Below are 22500 nucleotides of genomic sequence, written 5' to 3' on the forward strand. Positions count from 1 at the left end.
AAAGGTTGGAAACCACTGATCTAGTATAACACTGGCTTAAAAACATTGCCTTGAGCGGCTAATTTGATTAGAGCAAATGAACGGCCAGTGTGTGTGTGTGATATGTATATGTATATGTATATATGTGTGTGTGTGTGTGTGTGTGTGTGTGTGTGTGTGTGTGTGTGTGTGTGTGTGTGTGTGTGTGTGTGTGTGTGTGTGTGTGTGTGTGTGTGTGTGTGTGTGTGTGTGTGTGTGTGTGTGCAACAGCAACTGTTCACTTTATTACATCTGGCATACATATTTTGAGCACTTAAAAAAATAATCTGTGTTTTTATTGCTGTTAAAACGTAACCAAAAGTACTGTGAGAAGTCTTATTTTGGGATCAATGGGACCGTTTTCACTTTCATTTTGTGCTTCTTATGCGTCCACGTAATGAGCTCTCTGCTCCCATTTTTACCTTGTGTATCAGCTTGATATTTGGGGTCAAAAGGAGACGTTCGGGAGGAATGATGTGATGCACAGATCCTAATGACATACGGCAAATTGACGTCCATTGTGCATGACTTTCTGTCCCTTAGTTTGCATCACAAAACCAACCAAATCCCACTTTATTTTTTCTTACTAGGGTGGGAAGAAGGGGTTTCTGAAGCTTAAATGCGCTAGTTGCAGCTCTGGGACCCCGTAGTTCCAGGACACTTTCCGGTTAAAGGAGCTAGCGCAGTAGAGCGGTACTTGCTGGTTTTAAAAACCCTGCGAGTCAAAGAGAAGCAGCCACTGATATCGTTGTGGCTTCCTATTGACCCGGGAGACTTTAACTGCCTTCTTGTTTCCCCTGGAGGGTGCTGAAAATCGCTACTTCTTCAGATAAGTATCTCGAGTATCAGGGGGTCCCTAGAGCAACATCAACGACCCACTGGTTCCCATTCTCGTAAAGTGGAGGTTAAAAGATAGATAGTAAGCTCTTCGGGGCAGGGATTTCCTTTCCTATTGTCTGATTTTGCTGCACTTACTGTATTATTATAATTCCCTGTACTGTATTCTTTGTGAAGCGCCGAGTACACTTTTGGCGCTATATAAATAAAGACATACGATAGATAGATAGATAGATAGATAGATAGATAGATAGATAGATAGATAGATAGATAGATAGATAGATAGATAGATAGATAGAAACTGCTGCTTTAAGGTGACAACCTTCTGGCATCTAACATTCTACATCAGGAGTGGTCAACTCCAGTCCACAAGAGCCACTAAGAGGTCAGGTTTTAAGGATATCCCTGCTTCAGCACATGTGGTACAGTCAGTGGCTTAAGTCCTTTTGATTGAGCTACCTGTGCTTTAGTAGGGATATCCTGAAAACCTGACCTGTTGGTGGCCCTTGAGAACTGGAGTTGGCCACTCCTGTTCTACACCATATATAAGAAACAGCTTCTTATACTTGACACAAGTGTACTCCAATAAAAAGGTGGAACACCAGGATGAAGAGCAACAAGACACATTGTGTATAATATAATGGGGAATATCAAATCTGCTTCCGAATGCATTTTTCGCTCCCTTTTCTCTGCATTACAAAAATGGCAGACAGGTCGGCGCTGCTGCAAGTCGCTCTGAATAACAGACATAAGTCAACATACGTGACTTATTTCTCAAGTTTCTTACACATGACAACAGCAACAAAACCAAAATAGGACCTTGCTACACGGCATCCATGATGACTGTTCTCGTTGTACAAACTGGTGAAGTTGCAGCTTTACTAGACCCAGCGTCCGGATAATATCAAGCTGATTTTACAACCGAGGCCTAGTCACCCAGCGGCAAAACTGGTACAAAAATGTTTTTACCGTCGATTAATCTGGGGGGCTTTGTTTTTTCAATTTTTCCCCAAGTTTCTGCGCTACTTTGATACCTAGTATTGTTCAGGAATCCAATGAGAACAGGTGGCCAGAAATGTGACAATTAAGATGCTTAATGAACTGAAGCATAAAAAAAAAAAACTAACAAAATAATAAGTGATGCTTGTGCCTTGTTTTTACTTTATATAATCTTTCAACCCTGATAATCTCCCATGAAAAGAGACAGTATTGCTACTGTACTATAAATGTTCAAAGCAGGTCACAATGCAACTCCTCTGCTCTGTCAAATGGTCTATGAATCCCTCTACAAAAAGGCTACCTGTGTACAAGAAGGCCTATGTACCCAACCACCTTTCTTGGCAAACAGTGCAAATATTACATTGGTAACTTTATTATATACAGGCATACCCCGCTTTATCATACGCAATGGGACCGGAGCATGTATGTAAAGTGAAAATGTACTTAAAGTGAAGCACTGCCTTTTTTCCACTTTACAATGCATGTACTGTACTGCAAACATCATACACGTGCATAACTGATCTAAATAATGCATTTGTAACCAAAATAAATACAGTAGGCTTTATTCAAATAAAATGAATGGGAGGAAGCAGGGAGGTGAGAGGCGCGCACGCGGGTCAGTACTGTATAGCAGCTCTCTCCTTCTCGCAGTCTCTCTCACTCAGTCTCTCTGTCTCTCTCTCTCTCACTCAGTCTCTCTGTCTCTCTCTCACTCAGTTTCTCTCACTCACTCAGTCTCTGTCTCTCACTCAGTCAGTCTCTCTCTCTCTCAGTCAGTCACACACACACGCACTCAGTCACACACACACGCACTCAGTCACACACACATGCACTCAGTCACACACACATGCACTCAGTCACACGCTCAGTCACACACAGTCACACGCTCAGTCACTCAGTCACACGCTCAGTCACTCAGTCACACGCTCAGTCACTCAGTCACACGCTCAGTCACTCAGTCACACGCTCAGTCACTCAGTCACACGCTCAGTCACTCAGTCACACGCTCAGTCACATTCAGTCACACGCGCAGTCACTCAGTCACACACTCAGTTACTCAGTCACTCAGTCACACACTCAGTCACTCAGTCACACACTCAGTCACTCATCACACACTGTCACTCAGTCACACACTGTCACTCAGTCACACACTGTCACTCAAGTCACACACACAGTCACTCAGTCAGTCACACACACGCACTCAGTCACACACACACGCACTCAGTCACACACACACGCACTCAGTCACACACACACGCACTCAGTCACACACAGTCACACGCTCAGTCACTCAGTCGCACGCTCAGTCACTCAGTCGCACGCTCAGTCACTCAGTCGCACGCTCAGTCACTCAGTCGCACGCTCAGTCACTCAGTCGCACGCTCAGTCACTCAGTCGCACGCTCAGTCACTCAGTCACACACTCAGTTACTCAGTCACACACTCAGTCACACACTCAGTCACTCAGTCACACACAGTCACTCAGTCACACACACAGTCACTCAGTCACACACACAATCACTCAGTCACACACTGTCACTCAGTCACACACTGTCACTCAGTCAGTCACACACACGCACTCAGTCACACACACGCACTCAGTCACACACGCACTCAGTCACACACACACGCACTCAGTCACACACACACACACTCAGTCACACGCTCCGTTACTCAGTCACACGCTCAGTTACTCAGTCACACGCTCAGTCACTCAGTCACACGCTCAGTCACTCAGTCACACGCTCAGTCACTCAGTCACACGCTCTGTCACTCAGTCACACGCTCAGTTACTCAGTCACACGCTCAGTTACTCAGTCACTCAGTCACACACTCAGTCACTCAGTCACACACAGTCACTCAGTCACACACTGTCACTCAGTCACACACTGTCACTCAGTCACACACTGTCACTCAGTCACACACTATCACTCAGTCACACAGTGTCAGTCACACACAGTCACTCAGTCACACAGTCACACTCAGTCACACACAGACACACACACACACACACACACACACACACACACACACAAGCAAGCAAAGACTGCAGCAGAAGATCTTCTCCCCCTCACACTGCAGTCTATTCACATCACATGCAAAGCTTCGCAGAGCTCTGAGGAGGGAGGAGGGAGGAGGGGGGAGAAGGGAGAAGGAGGAAGCAGACTCACTGGTTTAGCTGCTGCTTTAGGCCTCGGTCCCGCTGCGCTCGTTGGCGCGGGCGGCGGGTCGCGAGTTCCCCACCAGCAGGGGAATCCTCGCGAGCCGGTCCCGGTCCCCCCTGGCTGCACAGCTGACTACACGCCTGTAGCGCGTCAGCCGCTGGAGACACCACAGAATGGTGTTTCCTAGCGTTGAAGCGTGACGTGTGTGGCTGTGAGCCAATGGGGAGGGGAGGGGAGGGGAGGGGAGGAGGAGAGGCTTCGGGGAGCGGGGAGGAGTGTGGAGTGAAAGCAGGTGAGTGCCTCTCTGTGTGTGTGTCTGAGTGCGTGAGTGCCTGCCTCTGTCTGTGTGTGTGTGTGTGTGTGTGTGTGTGTGTGTGTGTGTGTGTGTGTGTGTATATATGAGTGCGTGAGTGCCTGCCTGTGTGTGCGCGCGTGTGTGTGTGTGTATGAGTGCGTGAGTGCCTGCGTGTGTGTGTGTGTGTGTGTGTGTGTGTGTGTCTGCGTGTGTGTGTTTCAACTTACTTTCCAGCTCCAGCCCGAGTCCGTGGAGGGAGGGGGGGGAGAGTAGCGGGTCCCTCCGCTCAAGCCACGCCCCCCCTCCCTGTCAAACCTCCCGATCAAACCTCCCACCTCCCGTCCGGCTCCCGCTCCCTACAGACCGCAGATCGCGGTCTGTGTAGTGTCAGCGCACCGCCTGTCAGCAGCGCAGGTGCGCTGACTCTGGGAGCGGGGCCTTAGCCTTAGGAAGCGTGATTGCAGGGGGAACGGACACAGATGGGAGGGGGAACGGACACTGATGGGAGGGGGAACGGACAAAGATGGGAGGGGGAACAGACACAGATGGGAGGGCAGAGGGAACAGGGAGATCGAGCGCTCCATAATGAAGACAAGCATGAAGGAGGTTGCAGGAGTGTTGAGTTGCGCACGCTGCCCCCTGGTGTCCGTACTCGCGAAGCACGTGTATGTACACAGGGGTAAGGTGCAACAAAAAAAAAAATGTACGTACTTGTGAGTGTACGTAAAGCGGGTGTATGTAAAACGGGGTATGCCTGTATCGTGATTTATAAAGCACCAACCATATTCGCAGCACTTTGACCATTTCTGTAAAGTAATTTAGATTCTTATCGGTTAAAATGAACATTATATCAACTTTCTGCAAAACATAACTGCGTGAATCTGGGGTTTTTAATTCTCTCCACAAGGCCATGATCCAGAGCAGGTATTTCGGGTTTTACGAGTACTACGTGTTTGCAGATCCTACCAAATACTTGTATCGGCTTGAAAGCTTGGGAACACCATGACTCATCCTAACAGGATGCCTACACTGTGACGGTAGGTGGTAACCAGGCTCACAAATAAAGGTTAAGCCCGTTTTGGTTACCCCCGTTTTGTGTATAAGGGTTCAAGAGAGTTCGCTCGAGCCCAGTAATATTGTATGTTTCAACTGTACTTTGCGTAATAAAAGTAATGTATGTGTTTTTCCCTTTCCGGGCATGCCAGCGAGCAGGGACTGCTAGGGTATGAGTTTCAAGGGGGGGTTTGCGGATGAATTGTCAGAATGTGCCTAGGTAGTTGGGGTCCGGAGTGGTCGGTTCCCTTAAAAAGGTACCCGGGAATCATGCCTGATTCTCGGATACATGTAGGCACATCGTCCCGGCAATATCTCCCGTTGAACACACAAGCGCGACTCACCAGTAGGGTACCCTGCTTCCGCATAGCCCAGAAAGGTGAATGGGGCACAGGGATGAACAAGTGTCCCTGTAGCTGAGGGGTTCCCTAGGTTAAGGGGTACCCCAGGTAGTGCCTAGGTGACCCAGAACATGTATTGGGTTTGTGGGTGCCCCAACCATATATAAGGTTGAGGGGGGACTCGAAGAGTCCACACTGAGTCATTTGGAACCCATGTCCAGTCAGGCTGCCGAGGCTAAATCTTAGGCGCCAGTAAGTCTGCTGGACATCGGAGTTCAAAGAAACCAGAGGGTGCCAAAGGTGAGAAGAGCATTTGGTTAGCAGGGAAGGGCTGAGTACCCAGGTCCAGAAAACAATGGCAGTCATCTAGGATGCCACTTGCTCTGCCAGACCTGGGGGAGCCTGTCCCAGCGGGTGGCATTGATTTACAGTAGCCAGGGAGTGAGGTGCCAGGCTTGCGCATGTCTCCTGACTATTTCATATTTCCCTCTGACTTGGCTTTTCTTACTGGCTTGGCTCTTATTGGTTGCTGGGAATTTTCCCAAGCGATGATTGGCTGCTGAGTTTCATGAATGAAACTCGGAATACTATATAAAAAAAAAAAACCTGTGAGCTAATGAGATTCGAGTTCTCTGGTAGAAAGAGCACAGGCGGGCTTTTCAAAGTTGCTCTTGTGGGAATAGCAGAACAATCGGCTTCGATTTCAAGACAGAAAAGCCTGCTTAAGTCCCGACTTTTGCGTCCCAAGTTCTCATAATCGAAGGTAGCGGATGCAGCTGGGATCTGATGCCGATTACAGTTCCAGAGGATTGGTGGTAGCTCACGGTCAAGAAAGTCCAAGTTCTCAGAAGAGAAGGGAGCGGTAGCGTGTGGAACTTCACGCCGATTTGGGAACCAGGAGATTCCGGGATAAGTCCCAGTCAGGGTAAAACTCTTATTTAGAGTTCCCTGCACCTAGGAAAGTCTAGTTTCCGACCCAAGACCCCCAATAAGTGTGTCCTTTTGTCTGTATTTTGAGTTCCATTGTGTGTAAGCAAATTTGTGAGAATACACTTCAATTTAATTCACTACCTTGTTTTGCTCAGTGAATGATCCTGGCTAAAATGGTGTACATTGCCTGGTCTCCCGTTACAGGCATATTTACTGGTGACAGCGGTGGGATCATTGAGCTTTATGTTATAAAATCCTGCAGGGACTTTGAGGATCAATCTTTCCAGTTCAGAGTGCCAGAACGGGACTGGGTTTTGCGGTTGTCGCCGCTTTTGACGGGGATCGCCCTGCAGACCTTCCAGGGGATAACATCATCGGACAGCAACGACTACCGGCATGTAAAGGCTTAACTTCTGTGCCAGTATGCCCTCTCTCCAGAGGCATACCTTGGCCAGTTTAGGTCTGAGGACAAGACCAGCCGGGAAATGCACATGTATTTTGCTACCCGACTTATCCAGCATGGTACTCAGTGGGTGGAAAGATGCAATGTCACCAAATACCACAGCGTACTGGTCTTAATGTTTAAAGAGCAGTTTAAACAGCGGTGCCAGCCAGAGGTGAAGGATTGGGTCTTTGTCCAAAATCCAGCCACTTGCCGGGATGCAGCCAGCCTAGCTGATGAATATGTCACTAGCCGTGCAGGAAAGTGTATGCCCAGAATGGAGCCACTCCAGCTCGGGCACCCAAGGGGACTGATTTTAATGCCAGCACTCCACAGGGGAAGCCCAAAGCATCTGCAAAGGAGAGTACAACCAAGTCTGCAGACTTCAGGCACGAAAGAAGGTGCTACCAGTGCAATCAGACTGGGCACCGTAGACCACATTGTCCAGAGCAATCCAGCTCTCCAGTCCCCCTCAGGCGCAACGTACTCCAACTGCCAACCCAGTCACCATCGTGGGACACGTACTCACAGAGGAGCAGCTGCCGCGGTCCAGCAAGTACAGCGGGGGACCCAGGCGGCAGGTGGGCATCAGATTGCAACTGTTGGGTTGCACTCTAACAATGTGAGGAGAAAGCATTTATGGCCAGTGACCATCGGAGCTCGCCAGGCAGACGGCCTAATCGACTCCGGTGCCACTGTCACTCTTGTGCGACCTGCTATGGTCAATCCAGAGGATCTGATCCCGGGCACAGGGATAACCATGTCAGATGGGAGACCTTTGTCAATTCAAGTCGCATGGGTGTTCCTTGACTAGAGTGCCGGTCAAGGTATGAGAGATGTGGGTGTTTTGCCTGGGTTGGGTACTGATGTGATACTCGGTAACAGCCTGGGGCACCTCATCTGCCTGTTTGCGAAGTATGCTGCTCCCGTAGCAGTCATCACCAAAATTGCAAGCAAAGCACTTGTCCAGGCAGGGGAGCCTTTGGTTCCCCTGCCCATTGAGGATGTCGCCGTTCACCTGCATTTGGGACCAACAGATCTGCCGTTCCTGAGGAGTCCAGTAACCCCAGTCCAGGGCAATGCTCCCCAGCTAGAGGATGGACGTCCTGCGAGAGGCTGTATACCCAGGTGGACCAGACAGCAGCTGTGCAACAGCTCTGGGTGAAGATAAAGCCAGCTGCATCTAAAGATTTATTTTTTTATCCAGGGGTCCCAGATAATCGCCAATCGGTCTGGGGTTCCCCTGCATCAAGGTACTCCAGGGGCAGCCTGATAGGGTCAGAGTCGGGCCCGGGCACCAGTACCCAGACGGGGATGCCAGTGAAGGTACATGGAGAGGATGCTCTTGTGACCGCAGTCACAGAGAGCCACAGTCGGGCAGTTGCCTGGTGAAGGTGCAGTCGGCACCAATACCACCCAAGGTGGTGTATGCTCCCCAGCTTTTCGAGCCCACACCACAGATCATTGCTACTCTACCTTTGGAGCTCCCACATGAAGAGGACCTTGAAGGGATCAGGCAGGTAAGTTAGACCATGCCCCACCAGTATCCCCATGTATGTGATGTTCCCCATTGTGACTTATGCTCAGACTATGTGACAGACAGGGAACTATAGGAGCACTGTGCGGTATACCAGGAGGTGGTGCGGGCAGATGCAAATCTGCTTGCGGACCCGGGTATACATTCGGTATGGGTCTCAGCCCAGGAGCTCCGGCTAGTACAGAGGCAGCAAGGGACTAGGTAGTGGTTCCTTGGAAGTGTAGGGACGGCTCTATGGAACAAGAGGAGACAGCTCCCCAGCTCGCAGCTCCCCACTGGGAGTGGGAGCAAGAGATGTCAGGGAGACAGAGGGTCCCTGTTAGGGATAAGCCAGACAGGACCCAGTGGACTGATCACCCGATAGACCCAGGTCGTGATAGAGTACACGATAGAGTACAGTGTCGTGATGTGGAGGGAAAGGTTAGACAAGGAGATCAGGGACAGGACGCAGTGCTCTAGGGATTTAGTGACTCGATACAGTGTCCTGATAGACCCCCTGACTAAAATGACCGACCAGAGGGTAAGGGTGCTGGCAGCCTGGTCCCCGGAGGATGGATCGGCAATTCAACGTTTGCAGCCTTGCATTGCTGCAGTCAGCAGCCCCAAGCCCCTGCAGTCTTTTGCGACCCCAGTGGTCAGTGTCCTCAAACCCGGGGAGGAAAACCTCAGGTGGAGGGGGGGGATCAGTGCCCTTATGACATGGACTATGGAGTGGGCAAGAACTATCATCAGGCTGGAGGACTGTATCAGCCTGAAAGACCCTGTCATACCCCAGGAATCTCAACTTCCTTCAGGCTCAGCAAGACTTCAACTTGAGGGGGAGGTGTGACGGTAGGGGGTAACCAGGCTCTCAAATAACGGTTAAGCCCATTTTGTTTACCCCTGATCCGTGTATAAGGGTTCAAGAGAGTTCGCTGGAGCCCAGTAATATTGTATGTTTCAACTGTACTTTGCGTAATAAAAGTATTTTATGTGTTTTTCCCTTTCCGGGCATGCCAGCGAGCAGGGACAGCTAGGGTATGAGTTTCAATGGGGGTTTTTGCAGAGGAATTGTTTGTCAGAATGTGTCTAAGTAGTTGGGGTCCGGAGTTGTCAGTCCACCTAAAAAGGTACCCGGGAATCATGCCTGATTCCCAGATACATGTAGGCACAATGTCTCGACAATAACTCCCCTTGAAAACGCAAGCACGACCCACCACTAGGGTACCCTGCTTCAGCATAGCCCAGAAAGGTGAATGAGGCACAGGGATGAACAAGTGTCCCTGTAGCTGGAGGGATCCCTAGGTTAAAATGGTACCCCAGCTAGTGCCCAGGTGACCCAGAACATGTATTGGGTTTCTGGGTGCCCCAACCATATATAAAGGTTGAGGGGGGACTCTAAGAGTCCACACGGAGTCTAAGATAAAGTGTATAGAGAATAAGGGAGATAGAAAATAAAGTACAACATTTTTCCAATTCAATTCCTTATACCCAGCTAACCCATAGGCGCCAGTAAGTCTGCTGGACATCGGAGTTCAAAGAAGCCAGAGTATGCCAAAGGTGAGAAAAGCATTTGGTTAGCAGGGAAGGGCTGAGTACCCAGGTACGAAAAACAATGGCAGTCATCTAGGATGCCACTTGCTCTGCAAGACCTGGAGGAGCCTGTCCCAGCGGGTGGCATTGAGATAGAAAGGGAGTGAGGTGCCAGGCCTGCGCATGTCTGCTGGCTATTTCATATTTCCCGTTGACCCGGCTTTTCTTACTGGCTTGGATCTGATTGGTTGCTTGGAATTTTCCCACGCGATGATTGGCGAGTTTCATGAATGAAACTCGGAATACTATAAAGAACCTGTGAGCCAATGAGATTTGTGTTCTCCGGTAGAAAGAGAGCGGGTGGGCTTTTCAAAGTTGCTCGTGCATGAATAGTAGAGCAATCGGCTTTGAATTCAAGCCAGAAAAGCCTGCCTGCCAGATTCTAAGTCCCGACTTTTGCGTCCAAGTTCTCAAAATCGAACATAGGGGACGCAGCTGGGATCTGATGCTGATTTCAGTTCCAGAGGATCGGTGGTAGCTCGCGGTCAAGAATGTCCAATTCTCCGAAGAGAAGGGAGCGGTGGCGTGTGGAACTTCACGCCGATTTGGGAACCAGGAGATTCCGGGCTAAGTCCCAGTCAGGGTAAAACTCTTATTTAGAGTTCCCTGCACCTAGGAAAGTCTAGTTTTCGACCCAAGACCCCCAATAAGTGTGTCTTTTTGTCTGTATTTTGTGTTCCATTGTGTGTAAGCGAATTTGCGCGAATAAACTTCAATTTATTTCATGACCTTGTTTTGCTCAGTGAATTTTCCTGGTTAAAAAGGTGTAAATTGCTTGGTCTGCCATGGCATACACCCATTAGTCCGTTATATCTGTGTGTGATCTAGTTATTTACCAGTGTAGACTTAAATTTGCCATACCGATGGTCCTTCAGAAAATGTGATTTTTTTTTTATTGTTGTGTTAATTGTTTTGAGACCTTTTAACTAGACCAACATATGAGCTACCAAAACCCTGAGCCACCTTTTTAATGGTTGTGAAGCCTTCCTTATGCTCTTGAAGGTTGCAGATTTAAATGAACGAAGCAACTATGGGGTGCATAGCCTCAATATTGTATAGGGTGTCAAGACTGGCCTACGAAAACCTATCACTGTCTGCAAATTAAACAGCCTTGATTTGTGCGACTCTTAAGCCATGCATAGGTGACCTGGTTCATTGCTCGCAAATAGTAACACTTCATATAGGGATATTCCTCAACATATATCCGAATTCCATAGGATTTTATCATGACATGCCATGATGCTATTCATGGGCAGTGGTTGATGTGGCCTGTAAAAAAAAAGTAGCAATGGTGTCTGACTTCAAAAGATTTTAAATGTATTTACCATGGAGGAAAAGCTGTTTTTACCATATTCAAAAAAACTTTAAGGGCTCAGCCTATATCCGCCGAAGTGAACGATCGAGTCATGTTAAGCCAAAATTCCACATGGACGTCAATGGGGAATGTTGGCAAGAACTGTCCACGATCAGTGGATTTGGCGGATACAGAATAAGCCCTGATAAAACGTATGCTTAGAAAGCAGAAAACGAGAAAGGCTTCCTAAAATAAATCTGATTTTCCCTTTAAATATAAATTGGAACCATAAATCTGTTACTTAAAAAGTAGTGGTACACTCTACCTCTTCATGCCATTATACTTCAACGACTGCTAATGGGGCAGCTATCATCTGTATGTGACAGAGGCCACGGTCATCACAACCTGCGCATAGAAAAACGCTAACTTATCATACCTGGAATTGACTGCGCTGTTGCTTCACTGCTGATATTGGGGATCATATTGGGCTGCTGTTGACTAGAGCTGACTTCAGGCTCGGCACTAATCGATGGAGAGAGAGCCAAGTCACAGGACAACACCGGCTTCAACACGGGCGGAAGAAGGTCTACTGAAGTCTGCATCTCTTGCAGCGCCGATAGGGGTATGCTGATGGTTTGGCTGGTGTTACCTGTAGAAGTGCTGACTGGCATTTGAAGTGCTATTTGTTGGTTGACTATAGAGGTGTTGGATGGTTTTTTGTTTTGAGGCCTCTGAGAATTCTGAGGAGACTGTTTTGGTAGAACCAGTGGAGGAGACAAAGCCTGCATATCTAGCTCGTTGATTATGGAGAGCGGCATAATGTTGGGGGGTTTGGAAGGTCCCACAGAGGGGGAAGTGGAGCGAGTCTGATTCTTCAGTTTAGACATCTGTGTGAGGGATAACGCTGGTCCATCAACACCCCCTGTGAGTTCGGCATTAGCCACAATGTAATAGTCTTCAGGATTCTCCTGTTTTATTTTTTTGACAAGGACATCACTGCTGTCCTCATCTGCGATGTGTGACCGAGACCCCGAAAGAGATGAGGTGGGGCCAGCTGCTGGTCTCTTGCGGGAAACATTGGGCGATTGTTGGGCTCGACGCTCAAACTCACTATCGTCATCAGTCGCTGAAGACTCACACACCATGTCGAATAAGGTGGTTTCATCTTCATATTCTTCTACCACCTCATCCAGCTCTGACTGTTCACTGCAATAGGAAAAATCACAAGAGTCCCTTGTTCGGTTGCCGTCTTGTTTTGATTTCCCGGATCTCTCTGGGTACCTTTCCAAAGGGCTAGTTTGTGTCTCTGAGGGAACCCCAAGTATGCTGGGGCTGTCAGAGTTAAAGCTTCTGCTGTCCTGGAAGCACACCCTCTCCTGTGGGCCAGCCCTACAAGTGGTTGTCAATGGCCAATGGTAGGCATGACCAGCACTGCAGCCCCACATAGCTGTCAGGGTGCCATGGGAACCCTCAGAAAGCAGGTGCTTCAAGTTTGGAATAAGGCTGCAAATGGTCCCATGGCTATGGGCCCAACTCACTAACTTGGAGAGGTTTTCTGAAGAGGTGTGAAGACAGTCTTCCATGGTGTGTGATCAAGAGCTCCTTTCCTGCAATCAAAGAAAACCAAAAAGAGAATTAGACAAGCGGAATGTAATTGTGTCTATCCTTTCAAAAACGATATCAACGGTTTGTGTATTTGACGTCTATACTAAGGCCGAAATGTGTCGTTCCTGTCAATTGTAATATCTCAATGACAAAACCAGAGATCCCGTGGATCAACAGATCACTTCCTGAAGTGAGGGGTTACACGGGATTGGGGAGTGACCTCAAAACAAAAGCTTACACGATCTTATCTCATGGCTCTAAAGGAGGAATCACCCTCCCTTCCCCGCTTTCGTTTTTTTGAAGCTGGGTGGCCTGGTCTGAGGGAGTTATTACATAGGACGTCTTGGTTAAATTAATATCTGTTGAAATGATTAAATGATGTAGTAGGGCAAATGTATACAGCTCAATGTCTTTTCACTTAATGTTAAAGATGCACTTGTTAAACAGGTGGTGTGCACCAGTCCCTCTCCCCCCATTCCTTTCCATACCCTTTTTTCCTACAACTCAAATTAAAGTGAGAAAAAAATCATCTCAATTACAGTTTTATTCAAATCAGCAGTATGAGGGAAAACATACAGCCCTTACAAAATCCTGTGTCCAATGGTCTGGTGCTATTTCCATCCTAAAACTCTTTAACAAAAAAAAATGCCCTATTTTATGTTTGTTTAGAATATATTTCTCCCTTTCCTAGAAGCCTTCTTTTCTTTATTGTTTTACCATCACCAACGTTTGTGAAATGCTGTACATTAGACATTTAAAGAAGCGTTGCCTTTTAATATTATTACTAGGTGGAAAGAAGGTAGTCTCTGGAGCTGAACCGCATTAATTTCAGCTCCGGGGACCCCCTGCTTCCAGAGATACGAACCTTGGAAGGTGATGCCAGTAGTGGCTCCAGCTGGGCACCCAATATGGCAATTTAAAGGTCCCACGGGCCAATAGGAACACGCAACATCAGCCCTTGTGGCGTCCTATCGGCCTGCGTGATGCAGGTCCTTTAAACTGAACAGAGATATTGGAAGCACCTACTTCAGTATCTCGGGGAGCAGGGGGACACCAGAACTTAAATTAACGTGTTCAGCTCCGAATACCCCTGCTTTGTACCTTTTTAAAAAAAAATTAAAAAGTAATGCATATTTAAATATGATGTTTAAATATGTTTTTTTGTGTGGAGCCCCATAATATAGTATCTACATCACATAAAAAAATGCTCGAAGGGCACAAAGCGTAGGACGAGATCTGAAATTACAGTGGACAGAAGGGGTGCGGCCCCACTCCTTCAGTCACACCTGATGAAGTGATCACGGGACCATCCTGTAGAGTGGTCACATGAATCCGAGTGCCGGAGAGGCTGTGGCTTCTGGCCCCTCCGGCATCAAAGGGGTAATGTGCGGCCCTTTTGAGAGCTCAAGGACCAGACGTGCAGCCATTTAAGTACATCATGTTGCCTTCCACTGCCTTAGAATCTGGCTGGGGTTATCGGATGGTAGCCAATATGTAGACTGCAGGGACCAAGCAAAAAAAATAAATGATGGCATCTATCCAATATGTTGTGAAACGGACATGAAACTAACTAAAATCGTATCCAACATGGGGAAGCGACTTCACAGCATCGAGAACAAGGACCAGTGATAGAGGTGGATAACATTTGTTTGTTTAAGTAGTGGTGATGGTCTAAGATACATTTAAGAAAAATATTGACCGGTATTAAACATCAGACAATATTTTAGAAAGATCAGCAAAAAACATGCTGTGATGGAATGGAGAAAGGCGATTTAAAATAAAGCCCTACCTCTAACTGAAACAAATGCAAGTTTGCATATATAAACCTAGTAGTGCGGTGATTCTGAAATAAAAATAAAAATAAGGGTCCTCCATACCCCCTAGGACCATCACGTTTTAACCACCGTAATGGCCTTAGGGGGTAATTATATAGAGTCCGAATCGCCGATGACTTCAATTGGCACTTTTGCCCGAAAACGACCATTGTGGAGTATCTTCTAGAATTACCTGAATACAGGCTGATGCAAACTAAGCAATAAACACAAACATCCCTGTTACAAGTGTTTTCATTATATCTTATTACCTGGGCTTAGAGTCTGATCACTTTGCTTCCTGACAAATGCAGCAGGGCCCTTTTCTATACAAAGGTCATTGGTCAGCTTTCCAGACGTATGTACATTCTGCAGGCAGTGCAAAGCTTTTTGAATAATATCCTAAATATTCACATTTCAGGAGTGCAGAATGCATCAATTCAATTGAAGATGTATTTATGCGAGAATGAAGTTATGATTCACCTAGATCAGTGGAACCCCAACCCTCTCTAATAGTGTGTCTGATATCAGAAACATTGTAAGGAACCCCAACCCTCTCTAATAGCGTGTCTGATATCAGATACATTGTAAGGAACCCCAACCCTCTCTAACAGTGTATCTGAGATCAGATACATCGTAAGGAACCCCAACCCTCTCTAATAGCGTGTCTGATATCAGATACATTGTAAGGAACCCCAACCCTCTCTAATAGTGCGTCTGAGATCAGAAAAATTGCAAATTCTTCTGTATTTGATACAATTTTCAAATTACCTGAAAATTGCAGGGAACCCTTTAGGGATGCCCAGGGTTCCAAGGAACCCCGGTCGATAAACACTGGCCGAGATTATCTAAACTGAACGACTTTAATGCAGAATTATCTGTGGGGCCTCTGAAATTCAAGTTTATAGCTTCCCTATTGCCTTTTATAGTTATCTGTTTGGCAACAACGGCATCATAATTACTTTTAAAAAAAAAGAATTAAAAAAAAAAAGCAGAAGAACAGTCAACAGAAGACCTCAGATAAAGACCGTCAACAAAAGCACTGTTTACTATGGAAACATTCAAATGTTTTTGAATATACTTGTCCAATTACAAAAGAAATAGTCCGTCACCTACTTGTAACACATTAAACATGTCACTGCCCTTCGTTCACTTTTGTGCAAGGAGGGACAGTATCTTTAAAATAAATGCCGACACCATCACTAGGCAAACGGATAAAAGTGAGGAACACTGCACAGTAGGGGATGAGGCATACATGTCAGCTGACCCAGAGAAGGAACATTATAGTATTTTAATCTTTTTAAAGGAAGCACAGTTCACCACTTTTCCTGCCCCACTACCTGGCACTAGGTTTGCATGTATATATTGTTTTATAGAGCCTACCAGACACGCAGCAGCGCTCTACAAATTTATACAGCCATTACGCTGCAAGACAGACAAAGCACACAGACAGTAAATAAGGTTGCCAGCCAGCTAATTGCATCAGTCTGCAGTGTTAAATCAGAATAAACATAAAAGCATCTTTTGGGCTGTAACCGCCATCATGTGCTTTTGGGGCGGCCCCTCCCCTGCTCCCGGGCACCAAGCATTAGTAGACATGCATGACCCCAGCTGCAACATTCATGCGGACGTGTACGGCCCCCCTAACAATATCCGTGGGGGGTAGATGCCAGTGTGACACAAAGAAAGGAGAGGTGAGGATAAGGGGATAAGCCGCAAAGCACAAGAGGCCTACCTTAGAACTCAGGGCGATTTGGGAGAAGCAGGACAATGCATTATTAGTAATGCATAAGCTCCCATTGAAATGAATGCTAATTAACGCATCAACTTGACACTAACCCACTTCTCACCATAATATATAGGAGGCCACCGATTCTAAAGCTAGTTGACACAAAACAGGTTAAAATATGGTGGAGCTTGTGATATTTGTAACTATTAAGCAATCTTTAATCTTTGTTGTAATTATCTATTTCCCTTATTTTTAAATGATAACTATGTAATAACTATCTCATATAGTGTGTTGGAACTCAAAGTGCTTTACCATGACAATAGCAGTATAATATATAAAGAAATATAAATATATATATATATCTCTATCGTGTCGTACACAGCGCTGTACATAGAGAGTTACAGGCACAGGCCGTGCTCAAAGAGATTATAATCTATGTTATGGTGCCTGAGGTACAGAGAACGAACGCGCAAGGTCATAAGAAGCCGACACCGGGATTCTAGCCAGGCTCCTCTGCTTGAAAGTCCGTGTCATTGCTTTCAGCCAGTACCTTCACCCCGAGTTAGAAGACATTATTGTAAATGTTCTGCCATCTTTAATCTCTGTGGTCATTATCCATTTTTGCATAGAAAAATCCAATAAAAATGAGAAGCATCCTTTTAATGTTATAAGGCTCATCACGAATATGTATATTAATATACCTGTATCGGTCATTTAACATGTGACTATTAACGTGTAATTGTTGTATTTGTAGCAGTTGACTCATGTATAGAAGTTCAAAAATGTTTAAAAAAAAAAAACAAATTGCCTAATTTTTTTCCCCGTATAAAAAAAAATGACAATTTTTTTTCAATGTCGTCCTAATTTCCATGACAGCTACAAATAATTAATAAACATTATATAGGTTTTCAGAAAATCGACTTGTATTGATTGTCATTTTGATTTGTTCCTAATGACGAGGTGCTTGTGTCCTTAACAGATTAAACCAACCCAATGTTCTTGGCAGGAGCAGGAACTTTAGATTTTAAAACACTCGCCTGCTATTAGAACAGTGAATCATGAAATGTAATAAAATATAGATGCGGGTTTAAACTGCACCGTTATCCTCACTACCCTCTCAGGCTGCCCTTCAGCGGTTACTTTCTCAGGCCTATTCATTTGAAGTAACAATTAAATGGGAATTATGAAGTGGTGCTTAGAATAACTAACTGACTGTAGTCCAGAGCAGCAGTTCATCAATATAAAACTAAAGTATGAATATGCCTGGCTTACAAATGCAGCATACAGTATTTCAAACCCTGACTAACAACCCTTGTTTTGACCTTGTTCTGGTGATCACCAATACAATATTAAGTTCCTATACGGAAGTCCTAAAATGTGTGTTCTCCAATTCTAATTTCCTTGCAAATTACATGAACTGCAGGAAGCAGGATGATGATGAGTCGCACAGCCACGAAAATCCAACTCCCGAGGGGACCGGAGGGTATGAAACAAAAGTACGCACTCCAATGATGCGATAGGTCTGGTTTAATGCAGGTTGGTGCAGCAACAGGACAACACGAACGCACCTACGCGTTTCGTGCACATCATCCTGCTTCCTGCTGTTTACCTACCTGGATGGGCTGCACGCCCTGGATGTCTGGAAGTCCTGCTAAGCACTAAGGTAAAGGGCTGCAGTGCCCCAACATATATATATATGTAGATCTGTGCTTTTGCTATTTATATATTGGTCACTTGGCTGGGTTCATATAGTGTTTAAGCTGTGGAGGTCAATTGGACCCCACTAGACACTTAGCCCTTGCCATATATATGCCTTATTATTCATGGACTCCCCATTGTCATCCTGATTATTAATACATGCCGTGGAGGAATTCTCTCTAATTTTGGAAGCATCACATCTGTTCTACTTCAAATTACATGAACTGAAAACAAGTCAAATTAGTTTTTTCCTTCTTTTACGCTCTCCTAAATCTGTCTCGGTGTCTCTCCTGATGAAATCCCCCCTCCTGGCTTCCTATTACACTTCGTATTACTTACAAAAGTCTCCCCCTCACTTTTAAGGCTACACACTCTTCTGTCCATCCTTACATCTCAGTCCTAATTTCACGCATTGCGTCCTGCTCAAGGAGGTCTTCTGTGCACCCCTTTTGCATCTAAAACCCTCTTCCGCCTAAAACCTCTCATTCAATGCCGCAAACCTCTGGAATGTCCTTCCCCTCAATATCCGTCTGGCACCCTCTCTCTCCACCTTGAGGACCTTTCTTAAAATTCACATCTTTAAGGAAGCAGGTTGATACATCACATATGCACAGACCTTAGCCCCTTGCAGACGCACTTACCAAAACAGTCTCTGTAAGCTCACCCCACTTACCACTTAGATTGTAAGCTCTTTGGGGCAAGGACTCCTTTTCCTATTGTTACTTCTATGTCTGATGCGCTTATTCTTAATAGACAGATTCAAAGATTTGGGGAGCATTTTGTTCCCCTTTAAATCCTGAAGTACTAGGGAGTAAAAAGATTCCACAAAACCTCCCTTAAAGACCATGATAAAGCACTTAGCGCAAAACATGTCGGGCATTCGTTTTCACCTGTTTTTACATGTTCTATTAAACCTTTATATTTTTTAAATATTGGGTCACCCTCTTCTCCAATTTTTCCCGTGTTCCTGCATTTACCCAGTGTATTCACACACCGAGGATTCCTGCTACAAAGTTAAACTTCAAGGAATGAAGGACATCCCACAGCAGCAACACGTGAGTTACATTGTCTCACTACGCAGCTTGTTTGCATGAACCAAAGTACAAGGGGGTGAAGCCTGTTTATCAAAGGAGGTTGAGAATTTGCACTGTTCATATCCTGGAGGTGTATGCTGTATTGATAGAAAATCCAGGTAGGCGCCATCTTCATATATAACCTGCCCCAAATCCTTTTGCTTGTTGTGGTTCTTAGGCTGTGTTTGGAATCACTTAAAGGAATACTCCATCAATTAATTACTAAAGATCTTATTAAGAAAAGCTGGGGGGGAGGGGGTTTACCCTTTTTCTAATGTCTGAACACTCGAGCCCCAGATACCCTTTTCTGGACTTTCACAAAACGTCCCTTAGACTTGTATGGTAAGAAAAGAGACTTAGGTCTAAAAGGAGAGTGTGTGATACCCATCGAAACAGAAGAGTTCGATGGATCAGGGCTATAGGGTCTATAGTGTCGCCACTACTGGACTGAAATAGATTTACTGCTTCCACAAATCCCTATATACCAGCCTCTCTGATTCTGCCAAAAGAGAAGATAGAGCCTGAATACAAATATTCTCTTGGGTATTAAATATAGGTGTAACAATCTTGGACTCCTTCATAGACAAATATCTCCCAAGAGTGAGTTTACGTGTAAAACTAATCAGATCCACAAATAGATCAAGCGAATTCGGTCCTGTGCTAGGAGCAATTGATAGGCCTTTGCTTAACAAAGAGGTATGAGATATAGTAAGTATATGAGAAGAGAGATTAAAGCTATTGCTAGGTTCTGGCAATACTATTGATCGTTTAATCTCCTTCCTTTGAACAAGCTCTACCTGCTCCAACTCCTCTACCGCTCTTTATTCAATCCCACAGTGGATCATCTCTCTCCTGAGGAGTCCCTGTGTGTGGGGTTGGTCTAAAAAGGACAAACGGTTTAGTGGTGGAGCTATAAGGGAGATATTTTTTTTTTATATCTAGCAGCCCCTCGGGCCTCCATATCCACAGAATCATTCTGGATATAATTGGTGGGGTGATCCACTTCCAGAGGTGCAAATCTATCTTTAGATAGAAACCTCCACCTAGCCAAAGGTTGGGACTAGCCGAATATCCCCCTGCCTCCACGGTTTTGTAGATGTAGGCTATCTGCAGTTGGGAACGCTCTACGTTTTACGCATACAGCAGACTATATCCATGTGGCAGAATTGGAAAAGAATCATTGTGGGTTCAATCATTAGACAACATTGACGTGAAGTTTACTGTCCATCTGCCACATATTGTGTTCATTGTTGAACTCATGAACCCCGATGTCTTCCACTGCTTGAACTCTGCTCGAGACGTCTGTAGAGATCGAGAGACGGAGGGCCGTCTCACTCAGCACTGCTGCAGTTCGAATTTCCTCCCTGGTATAACGCTTCCAGCTGTGACTCCTCATAATCAGATTGCCTAAATCTGCACTTCCTACAAATTTTTCAAGCGGAACATCTCTGGCATAGTCCGGCTAACACTTTTGTGAAGCACATCGGGACCAAGTCTTCAATATATTTCGGCTGGTGACTATATCGTTATATAGATTTTTTTATCCAATTCTTTTATGAACTTTTATATTTGACTGTCATTGCTCGCTTTTAATATACGATTAAGGCATTTGTCATATTAAACAAGTTAACATCTGCGTTCTCTTCCCTCTTTCTCACTACTTTTGTTGGATCAGTTTTCCCTCTCAAGAGCTGCCGGGCCCTTGGTCTCTACCACAAACGGTAATTTATTTGAAGACTCCAAGAATATTGGTGTCCCAGTTTTCCATTATCTGTTTAGATTCTGACATCATCCTAATTTGAGATGATCCCTCCTAATGAGGGTTATTTTGTTCATCATTCGCTTTCAGTGTTTATGCACTACATTTCATTATTTATTCACCTGCACATTATCCTCCCCGATTATTATTCCGATTGGTCTATTTTAGAGACTGATCTTAAACACATTATTCTATTAATATCACTATCCTGACTGGGTGCAAGCCGCTGGGGACTGTAATACAGAAAAGATGGAAGCGGGCACTGTAGGACTTGGAAAAATAAATAACGTTTATTGAAAAACGAAGTCCTAGAGTGCCCGCTCTCTCTCTATTAACATTACAATATATGCATCAAGTGTGTCTAAAAACAAAAAGAGGCACTTTGCTTCCTAGGCAACTACAGGCAGTCCTCGTTTTACAACGCTTCGCTTTACAACGAATGGCTTATCCAACGCTATGCAATGCATACCTATGTTCATTTTTACAACGTCAAAACGGCTTATCCAACGCTCTTACGACGCTTTGCAACGTTGTTTATGTGTATGTGTGTATAAATATACACACATACACAAACAACGTTGCAAAGCGTCGTAAGAGCATATATATAATATTATATTATACTATATAATATATTATTTATTATGTTATATTATATATATAATACAGTATAGACACTATATAATTTATGTGTGTGCTGCATATCTTATTGCCTGCGTAAAATATTTGGTGTATTTTAGTGTTAAAAATGGCTTCAGGAACGGAACCTTTCATTTAAACAGTGTTCCTATGGGAAAACGTGTTTTGCTTTACAACGTTTCGATATCCAACGCCATTTTGAGTAACGCATTGTGTCGGATAACTGAGGACTGCCTATACAATGAGATTAGCAGCAGCAGGCAGTTCAGGGGTCGCTCAAAGGCTCTCAGGGACCACATTCGCCCCCAGGCTGCAAGCTGAACAGCCCTTTATGTCCTAAGTTTAACTGCCTGTAATACAAAGGCTCAGTTACTTATACAAAGCAGCTAAACTAAGCAGTTAGTATACTATCATGGAAATGTAAATACACCTTTGATTACACAGAACGGCCCATTATTCACTCTGGTCCAGTTTTAAAAAAAAATATGAATTTTGTGGATCTGGGGCTAAATCTACAATCGATGCTGCAACCTTTAATACGTTATTTTTATTCTTTCTACAAGGATCGCTACCATTCTTTTGAATCAAAGTTGCAACTAGAGATTTCTGCTTCTTTTTTTTATTCTTCATGGCCTCAATGACAAAAGAAAGGTCCCATCTAAGAAATTCTGCAAACTACGTAATTTCGCTGTTACAATATAGTGTCG

The 22500-nt window shown here is 45.2% G+C and overlaps 1 protein-coding gene across 3 annotated transcripts in view; it reads right to left on the reverse strand.

Annotated features, from left to right (window-relative positions):
* The window catches only part of KIAA1958 (KIAA1958 ortholog), a 123250-nt gene that overhangs the window by 74882 nt on the left and 25868 nt on the right, over window positions 1–22500 (reverse strand). For all 3 annotated transcript variants that reach the window (XM_075593895.1, XM_075593877.1, XM_075593886.1), the window contains exon 2: window positions 11919–13089. In XM_075593895.1, coding sequence (XP_075450010.1) covers window positions 11919–13065 — 1147 coding nt within the window. In that variant the 5' untranslated portion in view covers window positions 13066–13089. The remainder of the gene's footprint in view (window positions 1–11918; window positions 13090–22500) is intronic.

Source organism: Ascaphus truei, chromosome 1 (assembly GCF_040206685.1).
Source record: "Ascaphus truei isolate aAscTru1 chromosome 1, aAscTru1.hap1, whole genome shotgun sequence".
Lineage (NCBI taxonomy): Eukaryota > Metazoa > Chordata > Amphibia > Anura > Ascaphidae > Ascaphus > Ascaphus truei.